Source organism: Amblyomma mixtum, chromosome 5 (assembly GCF_055824585.1).
Source record: "Amblyomma mixtum isolate Tamu chromosome 5, ASM5582458v1, whole genome shotgun sequence".
Classification (NCBI taxonomy): Eukaryota; Metazoa; Arthropoda; class Arachnida; order Ixodida; family Ixodidae; genus Amblyomma; species Amblyomma mixtum.
This window is the reverse complement of record NC_143016.1, coordinates 22,661,210-22,686,772: the sequence shown is the minus strand read 5'-3', so window position 1 is coordinate 22,686,772 and position 25,563 is coordinate 22,661,210. Positions and strand designations below refer to the sequence as shown.

General features: G+C 46.3%; 1 protein-coding gene across 1 annotated transcript in view; it reads left to right on the top strand.

Annotated features, from left to right (window-relative positions):
• LOC149341530 (uncharacterized) overlaps positions 1-25,563 on the top strand; it is a 162,653-nt gene that overhangs the window by 120,094 nt on the left and 16,996 nt on the right. The window contains exons 8-11 of the mRNA XM_089543630.1: positions 3,726-3,854; positions 6,275-6,507; positions 10,492-10,600; positions 17,291-17,368. Of these exons, the coding sequence (XP_089399756.1) occupies positions 3,726-3,854; positions 6,275-6,507; positions 10,492-10,600; positions 17,291-17,368 (549 nt within the window). The remainder of the gene's footprint in view (positions 1-3,725; positions 3,855-6,274; positions 6,508-10,491; positions 10,601-17,290; positions 17,369-25,563) is intronic.

Below are 25,563 nucleotides of genomic sequence, written 5' to 3'. Positions count from 1 at the left end.
CTGGCGCTCATATTGGCGGGCTCGGGCGTCAAGTGTTTTTTCCATCGTGGAGGCCTCTTCTATGAATTCCGCCACGGTTTTCGGTGGGTTCCGTACGAGGCCGGCAAAGAGTTGTTCTTTAACTCCTCGCATAAGCAGCTTGACCTTTTCTTCTTCCTTCATGTTCGAGTCGGCACGCCGGAAGAGACGCTTCATCTCCTCAGTGTACACTGCAACGGTCTCGTTTGGGTGTTGTATGCGAGACTGTAGCAGCTGCTGGGCTCTCTCCTTTCTCACGACGTTTGTGAAAGTCTTGAGAAGCTGATCTTTGAAGGTTTCCCAATTCGCGAGGCTGGCTTCCTCATTCTCAAACCAGACTCTTGCTGGTCCCTCCAGGGCAAAGAAGACGTACCTAAATTTCATGGCATCGTCCCAGTTGTTAAAGACAGCCACACGGTCGAACTGCTCCAGCCATTCTTCGGGGTCGGCGCCAGGCGAAGCGTCGAAGGTTGGTGGCACCCGGGGCTGCTGCAGAATGATTGGAGTCGTCGTCTGGGGCAAGCTCATGGTGGACGTTGCTGCTGGCTTTCGCTTCCGGGTAGGGTCTGGCAGAGTCCCGAACTCAGGTGCGTCCCCTAGCAGACGTCGGCTTGCGCGGCGGACTGGAGTCAGGTCTTGCGGTGAATGACTCAGAGGGCTGGCGTCACGACTTGTAGGGGGTGTCCGGAACATGAAAGGCTACCCAGCACCTCCACCAGATGTCACGTTGTAGTGACGGCAGTCCAGTGGTCAGGAAGACACCAGAAAGACTTGCAAATGAAGCTCTTTATTTGGGTGGACTTGCGCCCAGAAAAGAACTGAATCACTCGGCGGCGGCGTAAGCAACAAGCGTGCTCGTCGGTCGTCGAACTACGAATGCCCGCTGCTCGCGGCATCGTTCAATTTAAAGCCAGCAAGGAAACTTCGAGATAACAGGTCGAGATCATCTAGAGTAATCTAGAAACACGTAGATGCAGCTGTTCATGGCTGTGAACAATCGAGATAAGTCCGGTCGCTTCTCGCGTCAGGAACAAAAATGATAACAGCCCTTTCCTGCATCCTTGAGCGTGAACGAACAAACACTACAATGATACGTGGCAATATTATGGCATACTTTCCTTCATTTTGTGTTTTTGAAGCTTGATGCTCCTGAAGTTGTCTATCCCGATGGCTGATTTTGTCGCGTGTTAGGTCTGTCACAAGTGCAACAGAAATGCCATTTAGCCCGCTATTCTTCGAAATCAGACTTCGGAGCAATCACGTCAACGTGGAGCATTTGTTTTTTTTTTTATCGCTTTAGGCTGGAGGCAAAAGTAGCCGATAGAACCAAAATAAGGACAAGGATGTCTGCCTGTCAGCGCCGAGTGCATCTCTTCTACGTGTTTGTACCAATTCAACACCGTGCCTGTTCCATATAACTTATTTCTTGAAGAATGCTTAGGCAGTGATCAGCTTCAGGAACTCGCAGTGAATCAGTTAGCGCAACAGAATTAAGAGTTTGTGCTTTACAGCCCTTAGGCAGCACCTGCTTGAAAATGCACTGGTAAGAATAACAGGAAAGTGCCACTGGTTTCAAAATAAACGTGACACCACTTGCGGCCCGTGGGCAATAGCCTGCAGGCACAGGGAGAGCAAACTTGCGATGAACTGTTTCATCGTGCTGATAGGCTGCGGCAGCTGTGCTACATTGGCCAAGGGTTCATTAAAAAAGGGTTCTCATCAGAGATGATACTCTTTCACAGACTAGTGGCTGGCTTTGTTGATGGGAACAGTTCTGCGGAGAGTTAACCTTCTTCTAGCCGTGTGAACAAAACCTGCAGCTTATTAAGGGCTCTCCGCCATGCCCTACAACAGATGTTGCCAAGGAAACACGCTTCATTTTGTGTGTAGCCTGGAATGAAAAATTGTAAATGCCAAGATATTGCGCCACCTCCGACTAGGGCGCTGGCTTCACTTGACAGCGATGTTCTCGCAACTCTCTTTTCACTCATTTTAAACGTTTCGACATCGACGTTGTTCGCGAACTCAATTTTGAAGCTGTGACAGTCGTTAGCCGGAGGTAACAAAAGCAAAAAAAAAAAAAAAAGAGGCGAGGGAAAAAATGTAAAATCGAGGCAAGAAGTGCAAGCACCTGGCCCAGAAATGAAGTTACATTTTTTGTGTGTTTTCGCCGACAATGACCGTTTGTCAAAGACTATCCCACGGCCGGTGCAACGAACGGAAGGCGTGACGAATGTGCCGGTGGCGAACAAATCTTCATCAACGCTCGGAGCGCGTGGCTCGACCCCGCAATATAGTAGAGACGGGAGACCCCCCCCCGAGATGGAGGAAGCTCGCTGGATCTCGGCCCGCAGCGGCGTCGGGCCGACCCGGAGCAAAGCCGGGACGTGTCCGGAATAAGAGACGCCCTCTGGTCGACCAGGGCCGCTGGTCAAGGATGCTCTTCGCGCGCCCCGTTCACTCGCCCGCGGGCGCCTTTTATATCTTGGCGCCCTGTTCGGACGATAGGCCTTTAATGAAGAGTAATGGGCTCCGCTGATTGTGGGGCAGGCGCGATACGTTTTAGTGCCGTTTGAGCGCAAGTTATATTGCGGCGCCGACCGCTGACCGGTGGTTTTCGTTTCGCCGCCGCGACCCCGGGAACAAACCAACCCGCAGCTGCCATTTCGCCTGGCACCCATTAGGCTGCCCACGCCCGGCAGTTTTCGCGGAAGGCCCCGAAGCGAGAACAACCGTGTGCTCTTTCCCCTTTGCGCTCTTTATTCTCCGCTCTTTTCCTCGCTGGGCCTATCCTTTGTTTCCATTCATCACTTATCCCCTGTGTTCTGTGTCCGGCTTGAGAGATTTGTAAAGCGTGGTGGTTACAAAGCACCTTCCGCGACGTCAGATGCCTGTTCTTCACCCAAGAACAGCATCGAGCAGGACATTTCTTTTTGAGAATTTCGGCACAAGAATCCGGATATTGCTTTACTTGACACGTAGTGCAGATCCTGCGCTATTGCGGGCAGTGTGACCCTTTCGTGTTTCATATCACTATTTTTGTACTTTAACCACAAAAAGTTTTAAAAACGTGAAAGTGGACGAATTTGAATTTTCAATCACTGCGTGATTTTTGAATAAGGATAACTTCATCTATGTCCTGCCGCTAGTCATTATATATATCCATGCCATGCTAAAGCGATTTTGAGCACCTTTCCTTCCCAGCGAATGACCAGGGAACTACAGGAAGGTGCTTGGAACCAAAGCAACTTCAGAGTCTGCACTTAACTTGCGTTTAGCTGTTTAAAAGGTTCTAGAATACAGCTACTGAATATATCGTGGCATCCCTTGCATTGCGTTGATACGATATGCAAGAAACACGATATATTTATGGTTTGGTTTATGGGGGTTTAACGTCCCAAGGTGACTGAGGCTATGAGAGACGCCGTAGTGAAGGGCTCCGGAAATTTCGACCACCTGGGGTTATGCTCCATTGTGTATACCCTTGGCATCAAAGACTGTTCTGTGCTCAAATGGGATAGTTGGGATAGTAGATCGGGTTGTACTTGGATAGTAGATAGGTATTTTGTTAATGATCTTTAGTGGTGAGCTTAAGCGCAAGGATATTTTCTTATGCACAGAGATGGAGAGAACAGTACGCAGAACCCCACTGTCGCTATTCGCTGCGGGTTCACATCTGCTCACGCGTCTGTTTTCTGACGTTGCAGTGACGGTGTACAGAGGGCAGGAGCTGTACTTCAAGCGGGTATCGCGCTCCCACATGGGCGCTTACCTCTGCCTCGCTTCCAACGGCGTGCCGCCTTCCATCAGCCGCCGCATATTTCTCGAAGTTACCTGTAAGTATGGACGCCTGTGGACTCGATAAATCGAAACAATGCATTAAAAATATAGGAGTTAAGTTAAATTTGGAACGAGAGATTTTGGCCTGTCTTGGGAATTGCTTACATATAATTGAATTAGGATAAAAGGAAACTTTAACTAACACATCAAAGGGCTTCTGAGACATTAGTGTGGTTGGAGATCTAACACACTCAGTTCGCGTAACCAAACTGTGCATAAGTCCAATACTGAACTTCACAAGTTCTTGAATTGTTACATCGAACACAAAGGATATAACAGAAAAGGGAAACAAGTTTATTCACCAGGGTGGAAATTTGGGCAAGTCAAAAAGTTTAAAATTCAACTTCTATATGTTTTTTTTTTTCATTGAAGGTACGAAACACGCCGTTTCTACCTCAAGATAAAAAGCCTTTATTTACCTTCCTTGGCATTTGCATTACTCTCGAAGACACGGTTAGCTATTTCGCTGACAGCATAGGCATATGCAACCTACTGTAAACTCTTAAAACTAAAGCAGCTATTATTTCATTTATGCAGTGCATTATTCTGATCCGAGGCACCCCCGAGTCTTGACAGACACCTATTACTGGCCCGAGGTGTTGTCTTCGATACTGCCTCGTAATAAGCGTTAAGCTGAATGGTATTGCCGGACCAAGGTTCAAATAGTCAGCTCGTAAACTTGTGCTTCATAGTGCGTTGATTTTTACACTAGTACAACAAAGTGGCCAACCAGCTCTCGCACATTCAAGAGGCAGCGGTTTTTACAGAATGACTAACACTGAAATGAAAGGACACACGGATTGCGTTTTTGAACTTAACCGACTAAATGCTATGTATTTTTTTTTTCGATCTGTCCTTTTTTACTAACAATTGGATATTTATTTATTTCTCCTTCAACCGGACAAGCAATGCGTGGAATAGTGAATAAAAAAGAAAGAGGAAATATGAAGACAATGATATCAAATAACTATTTGCACGTGTAAGATTGTTCCTGTTTACCTAGAATTTCGCAAAAAAACTTTAGTCTGAAACGAACACGCTTTCACTGAGAAAATTATGGCCGTTCGCTAAATTTATTAGATAAAAAGGAATGGACTAAAGAGAACGTTTTCTTTAAAAGAATTACAACTCAATGACGATGACCCACGTGATGCGAAGTGTAATGTGGTCAGTAAATGAATTCATCTTATAGTGTAGGATGATATCTAATGCCTTTACTACTTCAATGATATCGCGGGATAGGCATTGAGGACTTATTAAAGTTGATTCAATTTTTAGATGCTCCATCAGTAGCCATATTCTGCAAGAATCGCCTTTGGTACTAAAGCCGGCAACACATTGTTTACTAGCTGTCAGCTCTGAAATCCCAAATTAGCAGCTATTTGGAATTAAGGGGCAAACGTACTATACGCAGACAAACACTTTCAAAAATGCAACCCCTACCTTCGCTACATTTACACATTAACTACATTTGTAAAAATTCGGTCAGGTACGGGGCTGCCTCACCGAGGCTGTAAAAAGAAGTCCTCGGCAGTTGCGTATTTTTCACACCTGCACAAAAGATGCGTGCCCAGCAGCGATACCATCCCCTTAGCAACGGTTAGTAGCTGAGCCAACACAGGACTTAGTGCAGTTATCTGGAGTCCACATCAGCAATATTTGATAGGAAAACTAGAACGCATTCAAAACTTAGCAGTGCGCTTTGTATACTCAAGCTTTTCCAGACATTCCAGCGTATCTCACCTACTTCCCAAAGCAGATCTTCACAGCTTGGCACAGCGTAGAACAACATCAAGACTAAAATTTCTGTTCTTACTTTATCATGGTGATTTGAACATATCAAGAGAAACATACCTCCAGGAACCATTTCGTCACTCTTCGAGAACTAACCATGAGAAAGCACTTCATCAACCCATAAGCCATATTAATGCTCATAAATATTCTTTGTTTCCAGCAGCTATATCTAACTGGAACAAACCACCCTCGACAGCTGTAAACTGCAACTCAGTTGAATCATTCATAGAGCATGTCAATAGCATTGATTCATCAGTAATGCCACCGTGATAAAGCTATGATGCTGATTTTCATTTCGTATTTTTTGCAACTATATTTGTTTCCGTACTGAACCCTTTATTTTAGTTTCCCTGAATTGGCATCATTACCACCACGATGCCGCTATGATGATGAATTTTTATTTTGTATTATATATGTACCTAACTTGTTCCCCTGTATTGTCTCCTTTGTATCCACTCCTGCATGGGCCCGAGAAGGGCCTGCAGTATTTGTAAATAAATAAAATAAATAAAAATAAAAGCAATATCGCGCAACAATGCACACCTAGTTCCTCGTAACTGATGCTAATTTTATAATTTTAGCATTAGTTGATTAATAATTTTGTTTCCACTGGCTCTGACAGTCACCCCGATGATCTGGGTGCCCAACCAAGTGGTGGGCGCACCGCTTGGTTCCAACGTGGTCCTGGAGTGCCACACGGAAGCTCACCCGCCTTCGGAGAACTTCTGGTTCCGCAGCTCCCACCGGCTGGACACGATGGTCACCAACATAACGTCGGCTAGCTCCAGCGACTCCCGATCCAGGCAAAAGAAGCCGAAAAGGCACGAAGCCTACATCACCCGGACGGGGCTAAAGGTATGAATAGGAGCGAAACATTGAGGTGCAGTACTAACAAAACGAAAAAAAAAACAACTTTATCGCCGCTCAGCTGACAATGCTTGTCCCACTAGATGAATGCAGCCAATGTTTCTCAGGAAATCCAAGATGGCTGCACCAATGTGTCGGGAGACTTATTTCCTCGTGTAAGGCATGGCAGTTTGACTGATCACGCGAAAATCTGGAGTGCCGAAAAGATTTCTTTTCTAAGTCGCTCAAGGTGTGATTTGCAGAACATAATCGATGATTTAGACAGTCAAAGCAAAACGGTGGGTCTAAGAATTAATATGCAGAAAACTAAGGTAATGTTCAACATTTTCCAAAGGAAGCAGCAGTTTACGACTCTTAGCGAGGAACTGAAAGTGGTCAGGTAATACGTCTACATAGGATAGATAGCGACCGCAGATCCGGACCACGAGAGTGAAATAACTAGAAGAATAAAAACAGGGTGGATCACATTAGGCAGTCATTCTCAGATCTTGAATAGCAGTACACCAATATTCCTCAAGAGAGAAGTATATAACACTTGCACCGTACCGATACTCACCTATGGAGCAGAAACGCTGAAGCTAACGAAAAGGGTTCAGCTTAAAATGAGGACAACGCAGTGAGCCATGGAAATGAAAATGATTGGTGTAAAGTTAAGAGACTGGAAGAGAGCATAATGTGTCAGGAAACGAACGCCAATTAATGACATCTTAATCGGAATCACGTACAAAAATGGGCTTGGGCTGGGCATGTTACGCCAAGGCAAGGTAGCGATTAGTCATTAAGGGTAACAGACTGGATTCCTAGTGAAGGCAAGCGCAGCAGGGTGCAGGAGAAAGTTAGGTGCGTGGATCGGATCCAAAGTTTGCGGGAATAAGGCGGCCACGGCTGATACATGACAGGGCTAATTGGAGAGATATAGGAAGGCTTTTGTCTTGCAGTTACGTAGTTAGACATGATGATGATGATGATAACGACGACATATTTTCTTGATGCTCACAAAGTGGTATAGTTAGCCCAGCAGAGCGCAGGGACAAGGAAGTGTTGCATCTAGAATTTTTTTGATAATGGCCACACTGATCCACAAGCCATCGAAATGACCAGTCCGCCTATATCTTGATGTGGTGTTCGATTTTCGTACTGCTTCATGCCCTGCTTTCTCTTTAGCGCAGCTATGTTGTATCAAGGCCCTTTAGCACGGGCGAACAAAATAAGCGCTTCAGAAGCTGTTTATTAACTTCAAGAGTGTTTTCGACAGTTGAACAATGTTCTCTGTTCGAAGCGTGGTCAAACACGAAACTTCGCATACATAAAAATTTTCCAGCCAGACCAGGCATGAGCGCCAATTTCTTCTTTAGCGGCTGGCGGAAAGCCAACCGGAGCACCGGGTCATTGCCATCGATGATATCCAGCAGAAAAAAAAAAAACAATCATCCCCGAGTGGGATTCGGAACAGTAGCGACGCAAACAGCGCACCTTGGTTTCCCGTTTTTTGTTTCCAACATAGTATTTATTACACGCGTTAACGTGCAGGAACAGCCTCTCGCGTTTTGTTAGTGTGCCGGAAGTATTCGTTTTTAAACATGATTTTTCTTCCATACCCCAAGCGTACTGAAGTAGTTGTAACCAAAACTTAGTGGAGGTAGTTGGACCTACAGTCAGTGCGGTAGAGTCTGATTATGAAGAAATATTCAGCATCAGTAGATGTTGAAATCACAGACAAAAAAAACAGTTAAGAGGCACGAGAGAAGTTGGCTCCCCCTAGACAAGCTCAGTCATGTTATGTACAACATTATAATAAGGGAGTAATTATTCATTGGCATCCACCCAAGCACAGCCTTACGTCTACAAAGGAACGCTGTATAGCTTTCTCAGAAACTTCGAAGTTTCTGAGAAAATTCGTCCTGGTCCGGGGTTCAAACCCGGGACCACCGCTTCACCGGAGCAGTCGCTCTACCAACTGAGCTAACCGGAATGACAAGCTTATGTAGCGCGAGAGCGAATTTATATTAATTGGCATCCACTCAAGCGCAGCCATACGGCTACAAAGTAAAACTACACGGCTTTCTTAGAAACTTCGCAGCATAGTTTTAGCAGCTATGTAAAACATTCAGGCGGAGAAATAATGTCCCGCATACAGCAGTCAAAGCTTCAAAAGCTAGTACAGATCACACTGGCGTGAGATCACTATGTCGACAGCGTTTCCAGCTGTTTTAAGAGAGGATTATAAAATAATAAAAATGCAGTCTTGATTGCTACATGTCATAACTATAATTAACTCTAGTGCTCATTAGAAATCAAAGTGAAACTCGTGGCTGCGGTGTCTGCACTTTCTTGATAAATATGTGTGACTATATTAATCATAGATGATTGAAGTACTGACTACCGCCTGTTGACCAACATTGCGCCTCGAGAGGGAAAGTGATCTAGATCGATACACTCAATATAAAATCATGTGTTATGGAACTGCAACTGAAGAGCCAAGGGAGAGTGAAGGCTGGAAGACGCGATTCTTGGCTGCGCAAAACAAAGTGCGCAGTAGTCGAGGGGGAGGCTTAGGTGAGAGGAAGATGCATTCTTTCCTCGAAATCTTGACTGGCGGTTTGAGGCTCGCCTTCGACCATGGTTCATTTTGTTTTCTGTATGCAACTGAAGAAGCTCGAGAACAGTTCGCGCTTCTGACCATTTCTTTTATGTATCTAATTTTAGCGGAGTGCACTAGGGCGACATTCAGGTATTCCGAGTAATGAAACCTTTAAGGAATGAAACAGCGCAACTAAAACGAAGGACCAAGAAAAAGAGAGACACGAACACGCGAGATATATCTGTTGGAAAAGCGTGGGAGCCTGTAGGTGCTTACCTTTCGCCAATGGTTTTTCTTTTCTTTTTATGTTAGTGGTTTGCGATGACGACGTGAGCCTGTGACGCGGCGATTAGAGATATGTGGTTTATATTTATATGTGGTTTTCCGATTAAAACAGTCAGTTGTAAGTCAGCGCGTGTTCGTGTCTCTCTTTTTCTTGGTCCTTCGTTTTAGTTGCGCTGTTTCGTTCCTTAAAGATGCAATACCAACTCGCCCACTACGCTATGTTGCTACAAATGAAACCTTTGCGGAAAGAAACTAGTATGAGTTCTTCAGAATGACTCAGGCTATAACCATCTAGGGAAACTTCAGTAATATGCCCTACTTTTCGGATCGCGGGAAAAACGATTCTTGGGCACTTCTTTTCTGTAAACCCCTTGGTATCCTTTTAATCAAATGATGGACGCGTTTGCCTGCTCATATCTGGAGGATATGGAAAGACGTCGTTTCAAGCATACGAGGAGTTTTGGTACAGTACAGCGACTCGGGGTGCTCTGATCACTGCAAGGAGCTCTAAAATGCGCGAGTCGCAGAGGCTTTACACTGGTCAGATATAAAACTAGCAAGGTTATTATGTTTTTATGAAGTGAGTGTTCTCTGTGTGCATGAGGTTATGATCTTTGAATGAGCTTATGTATGTATTGAGGTTGCAGTAAAGCGGGTGAGACGTTTATAATGCCAGCAAGTGTGGCTTTCAGAATTCTAGCCTGATGATTACACGTACAAAGGCTGTAACACGTTCATTCATGTCATGCGCATGGCACTGCAAACATGCGCACGATAAGGTGCTAGTATAAATGCTGCCAGACTAAAGTTGTTTCTGACACTTTCTTTTTGAGTGGGTTGCGCTTAATTACATTTAATTTACTGCGCGAGGACTCTGATGCTTCTAGAAACATTATCGACACTAGGTTTCAATTATACGGGGCTAGTGCGTTGTTCCATCTAGATGAGTTAGGTAACATTTGAATAGTGCACCAAAGCATTTAATGGAAGTGAGCGCGGCAAGAGCTTATTTTCATGGGCATCTGAAAAACTAGTTATGGAGCCATGAAGACTAGTATAAAGTGGCACCAGTCTCTCCTAACTGCTCCTTTCACTCTTTACTAAAGGTCTACATGAAGCTCACAATCAAGAATCTACGGAAAGAAGACTACGGCACATACCACTGCATGGCACAAAACGCTCTTGACAAAACAGAAGGAAAGATACAACTCCACGGTGAGTGACGGTGTATTGTCAACTAGAATGTTAATAACGATGACAGCACGATATAAAGGAGAACGGAGCCGCTACAGTAGCTCAGTTGTTATGGTGCTCCTCTGGTGACCCGAAAGACGTGGCTTGGGTCCTGGCCGCTGGGGTCAAATTTCGACGAAGGCGAAATGCTAGTAGTCCGGGTATTGTGTGATGTCAGTGCACGTTAAAGAACCCCAGGTGGTAGACATTGTCCGGAGCCCTCCACTACGGCGCCCCTCATAACCTGAATCTCTTTGGGGCGTTAAACCCAGTAAACCATAAAGGAGAACAGAGAAGTAGTCAACGTCTACAGACGTCTATTTTCCGGACAATGGGACGCATAGCATCAAAATACATTCATACGAAAACTTAATCACATATAGATACATGAACCAGCTTAAAATACAAACTTTCCCCGGATGGTCGCCGCATCGGTTAAGAAGTGTAATAACTTTATCAGTTTTAAATGACTACGTGTAGCAGCTCCTTGAACAGCTATTGTTTATCAGTGTCTTTAGGATGACCGGGGTGGAGCGTTCAGGTGGCATAGAACATTCTGTTCAACACTGCATATGCTTTCGCCACGCAGACCCTGGGCATCAGAGCCTCATTTGTCAGCAGGGCTGGACGCAGGCGCGAATAACGAATAAGCTCTACGGTTGTTAGAAAGATTATGTTACGTGCATTTCTCACATTTATGAACCGCTTCTCAAAGTTCGCGGCAGCTTTCTTCTCTATGCTTTTTTATTTAGCCGTGAGAGTCAATACTAGGCAAAGGAAAGGAGCTCTAAAAGTGTCACACTGCCGCTACAGATATAAATTTCGCTAGCGTCTCTAGTGAGGTCACTTATTTCTATGCAACAAATAAGAATTGATGCTGTTGTTTTCACAAAACATCATGCTCAAGCACCGTGGAACAGTTTGTTTTTTGCTTGAAATGTGTTTTCCTATTTGTGCTTTCGTTAAAGCCCCTCCTACCTTTGCAACCTGTTTTAAAAAGCTGTGTGATCAGTATAGTTATGCATTACTTTGTAATGCAAGCTTTAAGTGCTTACCGAACTCGTATTTTGCAACAGGGTCGTGGCTGTGCATATTATGAGGCTCTGTTTATTAGCCCACAACCAGCTTTCTTGGTGCTGTCATTTTGACCTAGCTTTTGTCCCATATCGTTAACCATCCTATCTTCTTGTTTTCTGCCTCTGTCAGCCCCTCCAGGTTTCTCATTGAAGACACCAGCATTCTATTTTCATTGCTGGCAGTCAAGAATGGCCTATGTACAAAGTGCAAAGACGTACAAGCCGCAAATGCGATTTCTCAATTTAACGGCTGCAGCAATCAACCCACACGATGCGCCCATTGTTCAAAATTTCATTATTTACCTAGACTCTACGAGCCAAGGTCAGCGATTTTCACAGCTTAAAAATTAACCACGAACTGAAAGAAGAAGAAAAAAAGATGAGCGTGGAAACGAGGGACGCCGGGTGAGACGACGACGGTCGCGCGCACCGTCTCAGGCGTAAATAATACGGTCTCGTTTACAACGGGTCCTCTGCCCGTCACTGAAGAGCGCTCCGAGCGGCGCCGTGCCCTCGTAAATAATCACATCAGCAGTAAAGCCCCGCAGGATCGTAAAGTACTCTCGCGATATTAGCGTTCCGCCACCAGAGCGAGCGCTCACCGCCAGCGTACGGTGTGTGATTATGGGGAGCGCGCGTCGGCCGGTGCTCCTCTTCCCACCTCCCGCTTTCCCTTACCCGCGTAGTGCCTACTCCCCGTCTTCCGGCTAACTCCCACGCCCTTTCCCCTCACTCCCGGTGCCACTCCTCTAGTTGTGAACCCCCGATGGTTTCCCTAAAGCGTTCATATGCGCCCCAGCTGATGGCCGTGGGCTGGAACTCGACGCCATGCTGCTTCTTCTTTTCTTTATTTTTGTCGTTTTCCCCCTCACTCATTTGCTTTAATCTTGTTTGGGCTCGAAAACGGCGGGAAAGAGGAGGTGAAGGGGTGGAGGGAGGGCAGGAGTCGCTCCCAATAACGGCGCTCTCGCAGCCCCGGCGCGGTGCTTGACGCCTGATGAGCGTTTAGGCCACCCTCGAAGAAGAAGGGCTCTCAACGGGGATGAGCTCCTTTCGCTGGGCCGGAGTATTAGCTGGTTTCGAGCACGCAAGGTGCACGCATGTCTGCAACCCTGCCTCTACGGCCCTGCTAATCTTCCCACCGCCGAAACCCTCTCCTTCCCTTTACTGCCTGCGCCATTGCGCCTTCAGTCACGTTATGCGCAAAATTCGGGCCACTCTGCCCTTCAATCTTTACGGGGACGGACACTTATGGAGTTGGAAGGCAACTGATTTCAGATTGATACGTTTTACTTCATAAGCAGCCGTGAGGTAAGTATAAGAAGAGGTAAAATATTGGAGTAGGGGCAATGTAGGCTCTGGCTCTATTATTTTTTCTTCAAGAGGCTGCGAGCGTATACCCTTGAAGTAGGGTTACACAGGCAAAAAATGGAAAGAGACGCTTTTGGAAAACCTGAGCGACTAATAAAAAGGAAAAAGTTGGCCTTGCGAAATATAAACGAGTTTGCGAAAGATGAGAAAAGTTAATTTTGCACATTTCTTTAAAAAACATTTTCCCCTTGGTGGTTGTAAGTCCCCCAACAGGAACCCTAAATAGGACCTAAATATGTAAGGAATGCTTCAAAGCGGTATAAATGGTAGATAGTCTAAATAATGGCCAGCTGCAGAGCTTCAGAAATGCGAGGGATTTGTTTAAGTTGTGAGTGGAAGTCTCGCAAGTGCAGACTTGTTTGAGAAGAAAAAATGTTTCTCTTGCATAAAACTCTTTCAGTATCCTGTGCGGTCAAGAGCGCTGCTGCATTGATTTAGTTGCTCCTGAGTTGTCCATGGCCGTCTCCATGGACTAATTTAGTTGATTTTGTTAGCGAAATTTAGCAAAGCTTACGGTCCACCCACAACTGCTCTAGTCTGTCCTGCTCTGTTGCACTGTTTGTTCTGACTTTCCTATTTGTGCTGGATGCGTAACAAGTCAGCGACTGAGTAAGTGAGTAAGCAGGCTTTCGAGCATAGTTACATAGAGGCTTCACATTGAACACAAATCTGGTAATATTTATACGTCGTTAACACTTTGTGGCGATACAAATAAGCGGATTAGTATCCGATTCAAAAGAGGCATACGCTAATGAAATTTTCTTCATCTTTTACTAGCGCTTGGTTGATGGTGAATTGTGCAGAAAGTAAGGCCGATTATCCGAGCCCAAAAATTGATCCGTCTTAAAAATTTCACTCGCATGCCAATTTCGTCTTCCTACCCAAATCGCCCACTCGCTCGCTGTCACTGACCAACCTAGCGACCGGCTCGCTCGCTCGCTCGCTCACTCACTCACTCACTCACTCACTCACTCACTCACTCACTCACTCACTCACTCACTCACTCACTCACTCACTCACTCACTCACTCACTCACTCACTCACTCACTCACTCACTCACTCACTCACTCACTCACTCACTCACTCACTCACTCACTCACTCACTCACTCACTCACTCACTCACTCACTCACTCACTCACTCACTCACTCACTCACTCACTCACTCACTCACTCACTCACTCACTCACTCACTCACTCACTCACTCACTCACTCACTCACTCACTCACTCACTCACTCACTCACTCACTCACTCACTCACTCACTCACTCACTCACTCACTCACTCACTCACTCACTCACTCACTCACTCACTCACTCACTCACTCACTCACTCACTCACTCACTCACTCACTCACTCACTCACTCACTCACTCACTCACTCACTCACTCACTCACTCACTCACTCACTCACTCGCTCGCTCGCTCGCTCGCTCACTCACTCACTCACTCACTCAATCACTCAATCACTCACTCACTCACTCACTCACTCACTCACTCACTCACTCACTCACTCATTCACTCACTTGCTTGGTGAACAGTGCGAAAATTGCGAGGACAAAAAAAGACCACACATGACGAGCGCTGACTTGTAACTGATTGTTTATTAGGAAGAAAGGCATCAAAGAAAGGAAACCTCTTACGGCGCATCCGCAATCGTGACAAAAAAACAACTAGAAATTGAGATACATAGGGAATATAGGAAGCTGGCAAAGGCGCGTGAATTCCTATTAATGCATCACAATAGAAGGCTTACCAACGCCATGTTCTCCCAATTTAACGACGCTGAATGCTTCCACAATTATGCGAGAGAACTGTCTCGGTCCTTGTAAACAACACGCGTATCGTGCTATCTTGATGATCAGTCTCGCTCACCAATTTTGACCTGTGGCCAATTAGTGTGGACCTCTCGTGTTTCCGTAAGCGCACATTCAAGCACCGGCCGTCCTGGCCATCGTACACCCTTTTGCAAAATACCGGAACGACGTAGACGACGCGCCAACTTTGCACTGAACGTACTACTCTGGTTGTGCCGTACACTAAACTAAGATTTGCGAGCTCCCTAGTTTCGCGCTTTTCTTACCACCACTGAGCGAACAAAGCCTTTCTTCAATGCCTTTATTCTTAATAAACACTCACTCACTCACTCACTCACTCACTCACTCACTCACTCACTCACTCACTCACTCACTCACTCACTCACTCACTCACTCACTCACTCACTCACTCACTCACTCACTCACTCACTCACTCACTCACTCACTCACCCACCCACCCGCCCACCACCCACTCACTCACTCACTCACTCTCACACACACACACATACACACACACACACACTCACCCACCCACCCACCCACTCACTCACTCACTCACTCACCCACCCACCCACTCACTCACTCACTCACTCACTCACCCACCCAGCCACAAACCCACCCACCCACCCACCTACTCACTCACTCACTCACTCACTCACTCACTCACTCACTCACTCACTCACTCACTCACTCACTCACATGCCGTGTTAAGGAATGCTCGCACACAGGGACTTAAGAAAAGAATACGAGACTACGGAAATACTACGAAAAGAATATACCCACACTGAGCGCGTCAGATGGGCTAATGGCGCTCAAGGCTTTGATTGCAAAAGCTAACCACTTCTTTTTTTCATGAAAGTAATTTTACAAAACATTTTCATTTGCGTTGATGGATTCTTATCATCGACCAAGGGCAGGGAAAATGGGAAGATAAAAATAGCGTTCCATTCACTGCTGAAAAGATTTTATTTCATTTTCCATTACACCTCGCGCTATCGTTACTGAACGAGAAAGCAAAAAGCGATGCGCACAACAGCGCCTGGTAAACAAGACGATGTGGAAACGTGGCAACGCATCCGCAGCAAAGCTTGTGCATTTGCGAAATTACCTCCGCGTTTCGTTAGGAATGAAAAAAGGCCTCGGAAAGAGAACGAGACAAAAAAAAAAGAAAGCCGTACCACAAGAAGCGCCAATACAGCAGCGAATTAAAGCGAACAAAATTTACGACTGGAAACAACCTGTCCACTCAATATCAGAACTTCTCCGGGCTTGGGCCTTTCCTCGTGTGTAGCTCACCCCACGCTGCGCATTCTTACGGGCACGTAAATAAATATTGGCTGTGACGGCAAAAGTTCAGCTGAAGCTTAACTATTGGCTGAAGTTATGCACTGGAAAGCAAAAGGTAGGTACTGAGAAGGATTTTATTTAGTGCTGATAAAATCATATTCCAGCTTGCCAGAGTTCTCGGCTCAAAAATACGAAGCAGCACCACGTGTGAAAAAATACACTCCCGAGGGCCCTTTGTGGGCACTAAGTTATGAAACATGAGGGATAAAAATGTTTTATTTTTGTGTTTGAGTGTAATTTCATACTAGGGCTGGTTTTTATTAAATTTATCTAGCCTCATTATTAGTCCTGATGGCGATAATCACCGAGTCGAGTGTCGTGTACGGCAGGGCGCTGCGACTTCCACATCGCCAGAACTTGATGCTAATGACTCAGCCTCGCCATAGTAATGACAATACACTCTTACTTCTGTGAGGCGTTAATGCGTTCCAATGACTTGTGAGGATGGAGGAACCTGCTCCCGCATTACAGATCCTCTTGGTTATAACCACTTAGTTTTCTTTTTTTTCTTTTATCAGGAAACTTTTCGTCTTAATTGTGGACGCATTATGGACAGGGTGCTCGAAGCAAAGCTGCCTGCCTCTTCCTCTTCCGGTCATTACAAGTCTTCCGGCTGTCGGGCGTCGTTTTAATAACTTTGTGTTAGGCCTCGTGCCGCTGTTTTGACGCGACATGCAAGATGGACCGGTATAAGCCATGCGAACTCCACCTTATTCTTCATATTGTCGTGTCTGCCCATCTAACTCTCTATGGTTCGTGACAGAGCCTGAGTACAAGAAAAAAGAAAAGGAAGAAATCTCATGGAGCACAGTGAATTAGATTCTGACACTGCAGGCACTTCCAAGAACGAGCACCATCTTTTTTCCTTGTTTGCTTCATGCTCTGCAGTCGAGACAGCAATGAAAGCGTGTCTAACAGGACAGAAAGAAAAATACAATAGTGAACATTTGAACTAGCGCTGAAAGCTCCTCTTGCAATTTTGTAAAGAAGCAATACATTCGCACTTTAAAAAGTTTTTCGGAGACGAAACTAAATGATTCCTTCTTTTCTTTCCTGCCCGCAGAAATCGAGGCGCCATTGGGCAAAACGGAGCCTTCGACAGAAGTCTCTACGACTACGTCTGCGTCGGGAAAAAGTCAAGGTAATCCGCAGTTGCAGTGCTCGGTCTTGTACGCTCCGAAACCGCAATCGGCCGTGCGGCGACACATCGACGTTAACTTTGTGGGTATACGTAACTATAACTGACCAAAAAAAGATTTAGAACGCGGCTCTTTAGCAGATTTCCGACGCTCCATGCACCATGTAAAAGGATGGTCAGTGCACCGGCGTCAGCGTTGCGTCGGACGAACTGCTCGTGAGTAATGGCGTAGATAGCCCTGTCGCTACGGAGAGCTGCGTGCCGTGATGCACACGGGAGGGAGCTTATCACACAGAAGCCGGCCTGCCCTTAATTTTCCATGGTCACGGATGACGTGTCGCAAGTTTGGCCGATACGTGACCAGTCGGATGTTCGATGCGCCCAGCTGGAGCATGTAGGCATCAAAAGGTAAAATTTAAAAAGGGGAAGGTACATTGAGTAGCGTTTCAGCTTTAAAATGGTCAATTACGGTCGAAAAATGAAGTGCACTACCGGAGATTTTGAATACCACAGGAGAAGAGAGGAGGATGAGGAAAAGCACTAGAGGGGGGGGGGACATTCTTTGCTATCTCTGCGTTTTTCTCCATCGTCCGTTTGTATCCACCCACACGTGGTGTCTTAGGCGTCTGCTCATGCTGTCAGCATTTTGCTTATTGGGGTTCTTTTAAAATGAAACTTCATCAGTCTTGTCGAAAGTTGAAATGCAAACCAGTCAAAACCAAACGACACGACTAATTTGTTCCAACCTTTTGACGAAATAAACTTTCGGAGCTGCGCATGGCAGCAGTGGCAAAAAGACTTGGGATGTTTATTCAGATGCCCATGAAGCTTGAGAATGAAAACACTCTGCTTTGAAATGAAACTTGCTCGCATGGCTCCTGAATGGCTCGGCTTCTAGGGAATAGTGCAACCTCCGCTTGTAAGTTAAACTCAATGCCAGATATTTCGTTCCCAAGACTTAAATTGAGAAAGCTGTTTAGGAAGCAATGCACACGACAGATTGCTGACAAGAAAACTCAAATGAGCTTGTAACAAGGCAACGAACTGTACTTTAGCTGTGCACTCGCTTCTTCGTTTATTTAACGCACTGTGTTGTCCGGTTTTTCTCAATGGCCACAGAAAGTAACTATGCTTGTCAGAACAAGTCGTGCTAATTAATTTATTAATGAATGAGTCACTCAGGAGATGAATTAAAAGCATAATCATCGAGTTAGACAGGCAGAGCAGAAGGTGGGCCTAACAATTAACATGCAGAAAACCAAAGTAATGTTCAAGAGTCTAGCAAGGGAACAACAGTCCACATTTGGTAGCGAGGTGCTGCAAGTGGTAACGGAATGTGTCTACTTAGGGCAGGTAGTGACCGCTGATCCGGGTCATGAGAGGGAAATGCCGCCGCGGTGGCTCAGCGGTTATGGTGCTCGGCTGCTGACCCAAAAGACGCGGGTTCGATCCCGGCCGCGGCGGCTAGGATTTCTTTGAAGGAGAAATTCTAGAGGCCCGTGTACTGTGCGATGTCAGTGCACGTTAAAGAACCCCAGGTGGTCGAAATTTCCGGAGCCCTCCACTACGGCGTCTCTCATAGCCTTAGTCGCTTTGGGACGTTAAACCCCATAAACCAACCAACCATGAGAGGGAAATAACTAGAAGAATCAGAATGGTATGGAGTGCATATGGCAGGTTCTCTCAGATAATGAATGGCAGTTTACCAATATGCCTCAAGAGAAAAGTCTACAACAGCAGTATCTTACTGGTGCTCACCGATGGTGCAGAAACGTGGAGGCTAACAAAGAAGGTTCAGCTTAAGTTAAGGACAGCGCAGCGAGCTATGGAAAGGAAACTGATAGGTGTAACGTTAAGAGATCGGAAGTGGGCGGAGTGGGTGAGGGAACAAACGCGGGTTAATGACATCCTAGTCAAAACCAAGAGGGAGAAATGGGTTTGGGCAGGGCATGTAATGCGAAGGCAAGATAACCGCTAGTCCTTAATGGTAACGGTGTGTATTCCAAGAGAAGGCAAGCGTAGCAGGGGGAGGCAGAAAGTTAGGTGGGCGGATGAGATTATGAAGATTGCGGGGGCACAATGGCCGCGACTGGCAAAGGACAGGGTTAATTGGAGAGACATGGGAGATTCCTTTGCCCTTCAGTGGGCGTAGCCAGGCTGATGAAGATGATGAAACGAGCGTTACAACATTTGATCATAAAGTAGGAAAGTAAAAATGAGTTCCACGGTGGCTAATGTCCTCAGTTCATTACGTGTCAGGGTTTGACAGTTCGTGTAGACATATAATTGGAAGACATTAAGAACGAAAAAAAAATTAAAAGCATGCTTGTGAATACATTTAGACGCCAGTGAAGGGAGGTGCGCATAAGGTCTCGCTTAGTTGGGCCCATTGCCGGTCTCTCTCATTGTCGCGTCCTGTGTATTGTTATCTTAAGAATGAGGCACTTCATGGGGAGCGCATCATGGGGAGCGCAAGCCCCATGGAAGCGGTGGCGACATGAGAGCAACGTATCTTGGTCTTGCTTGCTCAAAGATAAAGTGGTTTAGACAGTTTATCGTAAAAGTTACCACAGCGTGCGCAAACCCCACGAAAACAGAAAACAGGGAACCACTGAGCAAAATTATTAACTAAAGTGCATTAACATAAGGAATTGTCAATAGGCTGACAGAAACAGCGAATGTGGTTTTACCTGTATGCCACTGTTTTGTGCACGTTACAGAAAAGAAGCAACCTATTTAAATTGCAGTTGCTTCATTTGAAATGAAACTGATTTCAGTGGTCAACTAAAATCCCTGAAAAGTGGCTGACCAACTACTAAAGAGTAGATGATTAGAATTACGTTATTTTCCTACACGCTTTCATTAGCATAAGCCCCTACACGCTTTCATTAGCATAAGCCAAACATGCACGGACTAGAATGGGCCGGTGCGGCTTTCTTGATCTGTTTGTTGAAATTATGCGATGCTAATTTTCACCAGCAGTTGTTTTTCGAAGTTTTCGTCGGTATACGAGGTCTGTTAGAAAAGTATCCGACCTTTTGCCAAAGAAAAAAAAAACTGGCATAACTGGAGCGTTGGAAACCTAATCACCTTCAAAGTAGTCTCCTTGGGACTCCACATACTTCTCCCAGTGGTGCTGCCATTGTTGGAAGTATTCCGAAAAGGCCCCTTTCGGAATGGAGTTTAGCTCAGCTGTCATTGCCGCCATAATGTCCTCTCTTGTCTGAAATCGCGCTCCTTTCAATGGACTCTTGATTTTGAGAAACAGCCAGAAGTCACAGGAGGCCATATCAGGAGAGTAAGGAGTCTGTTGGACTACAGCAGTCTGGTTTTTCGCGAAAAAAGTGTGAATTTAGTGCGAGGAATGTGCAGGAGCATTGTCATGATGGATGCGCCAATTTCCTGTTGACCTCAACTTCGGCCTCTTGCGCCGCACAGCACCACGCAGGCGACGGAGGAGATCCCTGTAGTATTCTTTTGGTCAATGTTTACTTTGTGGGGTGTGTACGCGTGGTGTGCCACACAGAGGGAGTCAAAGAAAGCAGTCAGCATCACTCTGACATTGCTGCGCACTTGGCGGGCCTTCTTTGGTCTTGGTGACGTGGAATGCTGCCATTGTGACGACTGGGATTTGGTTTCCGGGTCGTACCTGTACACCCAAGACTCGTCACCAGCTATTATGGTGTTGATAAAATCGGGGTCACTGTTTGTGGAATCCAGCATATCCTGTGAGACTTCAACACGAAGCTGCTTTTACTCCACCGTGAGCAGCTTCGGCGCGAATTTCACCGCATCTTTCTCCATGGCCAAATTTTCGGTGATAATGGAATGTTCAGAAAAATTGGTGATGTCCACCTCTTCCACAATTTCTCGGATAGTCACACGATGGTCCCGCGTCACCACAGCGTTCACTTCGGTAATGACCTGGTCATTTCGGCATGTTGATGGCCGACCGGAGCGTGGCTCTCTCTGCACCGATGTGCGGCCGTCTTTAAACCAATTGTACCACTGCTTAATCTGTGTGCTGCTCATAGCATTGTCACCGAAAGCCGTCTGAATATTCCGAATGGTTTCCACTTGGCTGTCGCCTAGTTTCTGGCAAAATTTGATGCAGTAGCGCTACTCCTGTGGCTCCGCCATTTTCCTTGCAATAAAAAACCGACGAGAGCACTGTGCACTGCCTCACTCAAACGCTGCGTACCAGTGACTGACGCTATCGGCAGGCGAGAAAAAATTTGTGCATGCGCACGAAGGCTCAAGGTAGGCTGGTCCAAGCGTGCTTGTTTCAAATCCATCAGGTGTTCGTAAAAAAAAAAAATAAAGTCGGATACTTTTCTAACAGACCTCGTATATTCCACATTTCCTTGAGAAAACGTCAACAGTGACACTGAAGACTTACAACGCCGAGATTCGAGCGACGTAACTTCAGTCACTGATTTTTGTACCCCTTGTCAATAGCTACACGAAAATTCTTCGCATATAACCACTAGACGACTGCATTTCACTTCACTTCTCTTTATTACTTTAAAGACCCCCATATAGGGGTATTACATGGGAGGGGGGGGGGGGGAGGTACATATAGAATCAAACTTGTGTACAAAGATGCTATTCTTTTAATATGCTAATTTTCAACAACAGTTTCTTTTTCGAAGTTTTCGTGGGTATATCTTCCACGTTTCCTTGAGAAAACGTCCACAGTGACACTGAAGAATTACAACGCCGAGATTAATGCGACGTAATTTCAACGACTTATTTTTGTACCACTTGTCATTAGCTACACAAAAATCTTCGCATATAACCTACTAGACGACTGCATTCCACTTCACTTCACTTCACTTTATTACTTTAAAGACCCCCATCTAGGGGGTATTACATAAGGAGGGGGGGGGGTACAGATAGAATCAAACTTACGTACAAAGATGTTATTCGTTGAATATGGCAGTTATACAATTCGAAAATGAGGATGGGCAGGTGGTCGCAGTGACGTCATGTGGAAGGCCTTTCCAGTCTTTGGCTGAGCGGGGAAAGAATGATGCAGCAAACGTTTTGGTATGAACTAAGTTTGTGGACGGGAAACTTGCAAGGCATGACCAAGGGGGAGTGAAATGACTGCATTGGCCGTGAGGTGCGATGATTAAAAATGTTCTTAACTCAGTATAAAAACAAAATTTATATTGTTGTCACGCCAAGCATTGCAGAATGAAGTGCTCTGCAACCTTCCTAATCAGCTGACACTCGCAAAAAAAAAAATGTAAAGCTAAGTTTGCAGATTCAGCACGTTAACCAGCGAAAGCCGTTGTAGCTTCGGTTTAGCTATTTAGTCCTGCATTTCACCCTGGAGTCACATCATCAGTCATAAGAGAAATCCTAGCCGTGCTCATGCAAATCAGCGAAATCTGGCCTCCGCCCCTCTCCCTTTCCTCACTCATTTGCCATCTTCCTCCTCTCCTTTAAGCGTGGATAGGAGCTTTATCTCTCTCTCCACTTCGTCACCTGCCAACCGTAGCACGTGGCCGCCACCTTTCACGTTTTGCAGGTAGCAATTGAATTAAATTAATTTACATACTGTTAATTATTATCCAATAAATTAAATCGCTAACTAATTAAAGACTTACGGCTGACGCTGTAGATTCCACTCTAGAATGCAGGGCCTTATGACTAAACCAAAGCTATAACGGCTTTCGCGGCAAAACGAAGTGCTTAAACATCAGTTGTTTGCCTGTCAAAAGGGTTGATGGCGTGCGTTGGTACAGCGAGATGTAGCAGACCTGCGGAATGAAGTTACTAATCTCATGGAGCCACCGCTTTGTTGTAGAGTATGGTTAACATTTGGAGAAAGCGGCTTTTTTGTTTTTAAATGTGGATTAATGAAGCTATGTATATATAGTGAGAGCGCGAGAGAGTGTTCAAAGAAAAATAGCGAGCGCTTCGCTGCGTGCTTCATCATAAGGGGGGAGGGGGACAGCGAAAGGCGAGCTTGCGGCCGCGAGGCCGGAGTGGGGAGTTGACTCAATTATAGCTATCTGCAAAGCCGGAGTAACTCGTGGCCACTGCCGCGAACCACAGGCGCTTCCGGCCGCCTCCACTGGCGAGGAGTCCGTGCACCAGGCCAGGCAGGAAAGCCAGATACGGGAGTGCAGTGGAGGGCAGGGCGACTACGAAGCTGCTGCGGAAGGAAGGAAGGAAGAGCGCACTGGGTACGGCCTCCGAGGAAGAAGGGATGGGAGAGAAGGAAAGTGGAGGAGAGAGAGTTTCCGGTCGGCTTGGCCTGCGCTCCGCGCCGTGCGATTCTCCTTTCCCCGTCCGCCGGCGTTGCTTCCAGTTCGATGGTTTTCGCCCCGCGGCCCCGAGGTGGGTTTCAGCTTCGATGGGTTTTGCCTCCCTAGCTTCAGATTGATGCGTCCTCGCCGTCACGTGACGGACGAGCTAGCGGCGTGCTGCCTCCGCCCTCCCTCCCCCTTTTCTCCTTCTTCTCTTCCCCCTTTTCCGGCGGAAGAAGCAGTCGCTGCCGACGGCGGGCCCTCGCTGTCTGGCACGCGCTCACTCCTCTTACAACAGAGTCACGCGCGAGGAGGCAAAGGTTTCTTGCCGCGTCGATTGGCGCCTTTTCAGATGACGCGAAGATTGAGCCGTGGTGGCGGCGGTTGCCTCTTCGAGTCGCGGACCGCGCGAGATAGAGGAGCGGGACGCGGCGCTGACTCGCTCCTTGGGTGCCCTGGAATCGGGGTCCGATGGGCTCATGCCGCTACCCCTTTGTGTCCCGGCTGTGTACTGCGTTTTGCTTACACAATGCGATGTGTTCGCCGATATTGCTTGCCGATTTCCTTCCTGCCCTGTTTTATCGCGGAAGCAAGAATCGGCGTTTCGTTGGGTTGCCAATTTGGTGAATGTGGGGTGAATGAGAAGCAGTTTCTGTTACCGTGATCAATCCACGCAGTAAAGGAGGGTGTATCAATTGTTGGGTACAAAGTGCTGCCATGATGCATCTCACGTTCTTGCCTTTCTCTTCATTGTGAGGGCTGAAACTTTACTCAGACTTTAAACGCGCAGGTAGTGTCTCCGAAAGCTTATTTAAACTCACAGGATTTAACACTTCCAAGGAGAATACTTGGAAGCGATTATTGTTGGCCGGGTGCGTTGTATCGGTGGCTTTTGAGTGTGACTCGAGCACGTGAGAAAGCAATGTTTTCTTGATTGTTAGGAGCGTAATTATAGAATGATTGGATACGAGTGATGACAGATTAACTGAAAGTATAGGTTTACTGTTTTTCGCTCGGTGAAGGCGGCAGGAACTAGGACATAAACAGGCAGGGCTGCTCTACTTGACAAATGGGCGGGTAAGGGATCACATCACAGTGCCAAATAACTTGGCCTAGCTTGTTAACAAAGAATAAAGCCCTGGTACCTTTCGCAGGGTTTCCATGCGCTGGGACCTGACGTTTTCTGCCAATAACTCGAATGAATTTGTCTCTGCAGTGTGCGTCAGTAGGCTATTAATTGAAAACGAAACCTCAGGAAGGGCGTGTTCGAAACGGAAGCCTGTGGACGAACGGCTTCAGCAGGTTGCGTTCCGTCTGTTCTACATGGCATGGTGTGTTTGTTTCAATGTGCAATCTCGCCAAAGACGAGCAGACTAGCCCAAAGTAGCAGTGGTCTATTTATGGTTCGATATGGCTTCTCCTCTGCATTCGTTATTGCTCGAGAAATGAATGTGACGCGTTCAGCACATGGACAATCTGTAAACGATGAAAAAATATGAGTTTGATGTAAACTTGTGGCATATGTCACTACTGATGATTGATACAGGATGGATGGGATCTTGTGTGCCAAAAAAGCACAATGCGCTATGAAGAAAACCGTAGTACAGAGATTGCGATCAATTTCAGCCCACTTGAGCTGTTTACTTGACTGTAGTGCTAAGGGCGTTCCTCTATTTCGCCTCCCTCTAAATGCAGCTTCCCCGAGCGAGAGTGAACCCACGACCTCGAGCCCAGGAGCCGAGTGCCAAAGTTGCCACGCGAAACTGACAATAAGTAGATGACCGTTTTCACGCAGACACACTTTATAGCCTCAGTGCCACATAATATGGCTATGGCTGCTTACTAAAGTGGTACTGAGGACAAATTGAAGTGCGCCTGTACTGACTGGGTACTGCGCTCTAATCATCAAGAGACCGCTCTCATCAAGAACGGAGCTTT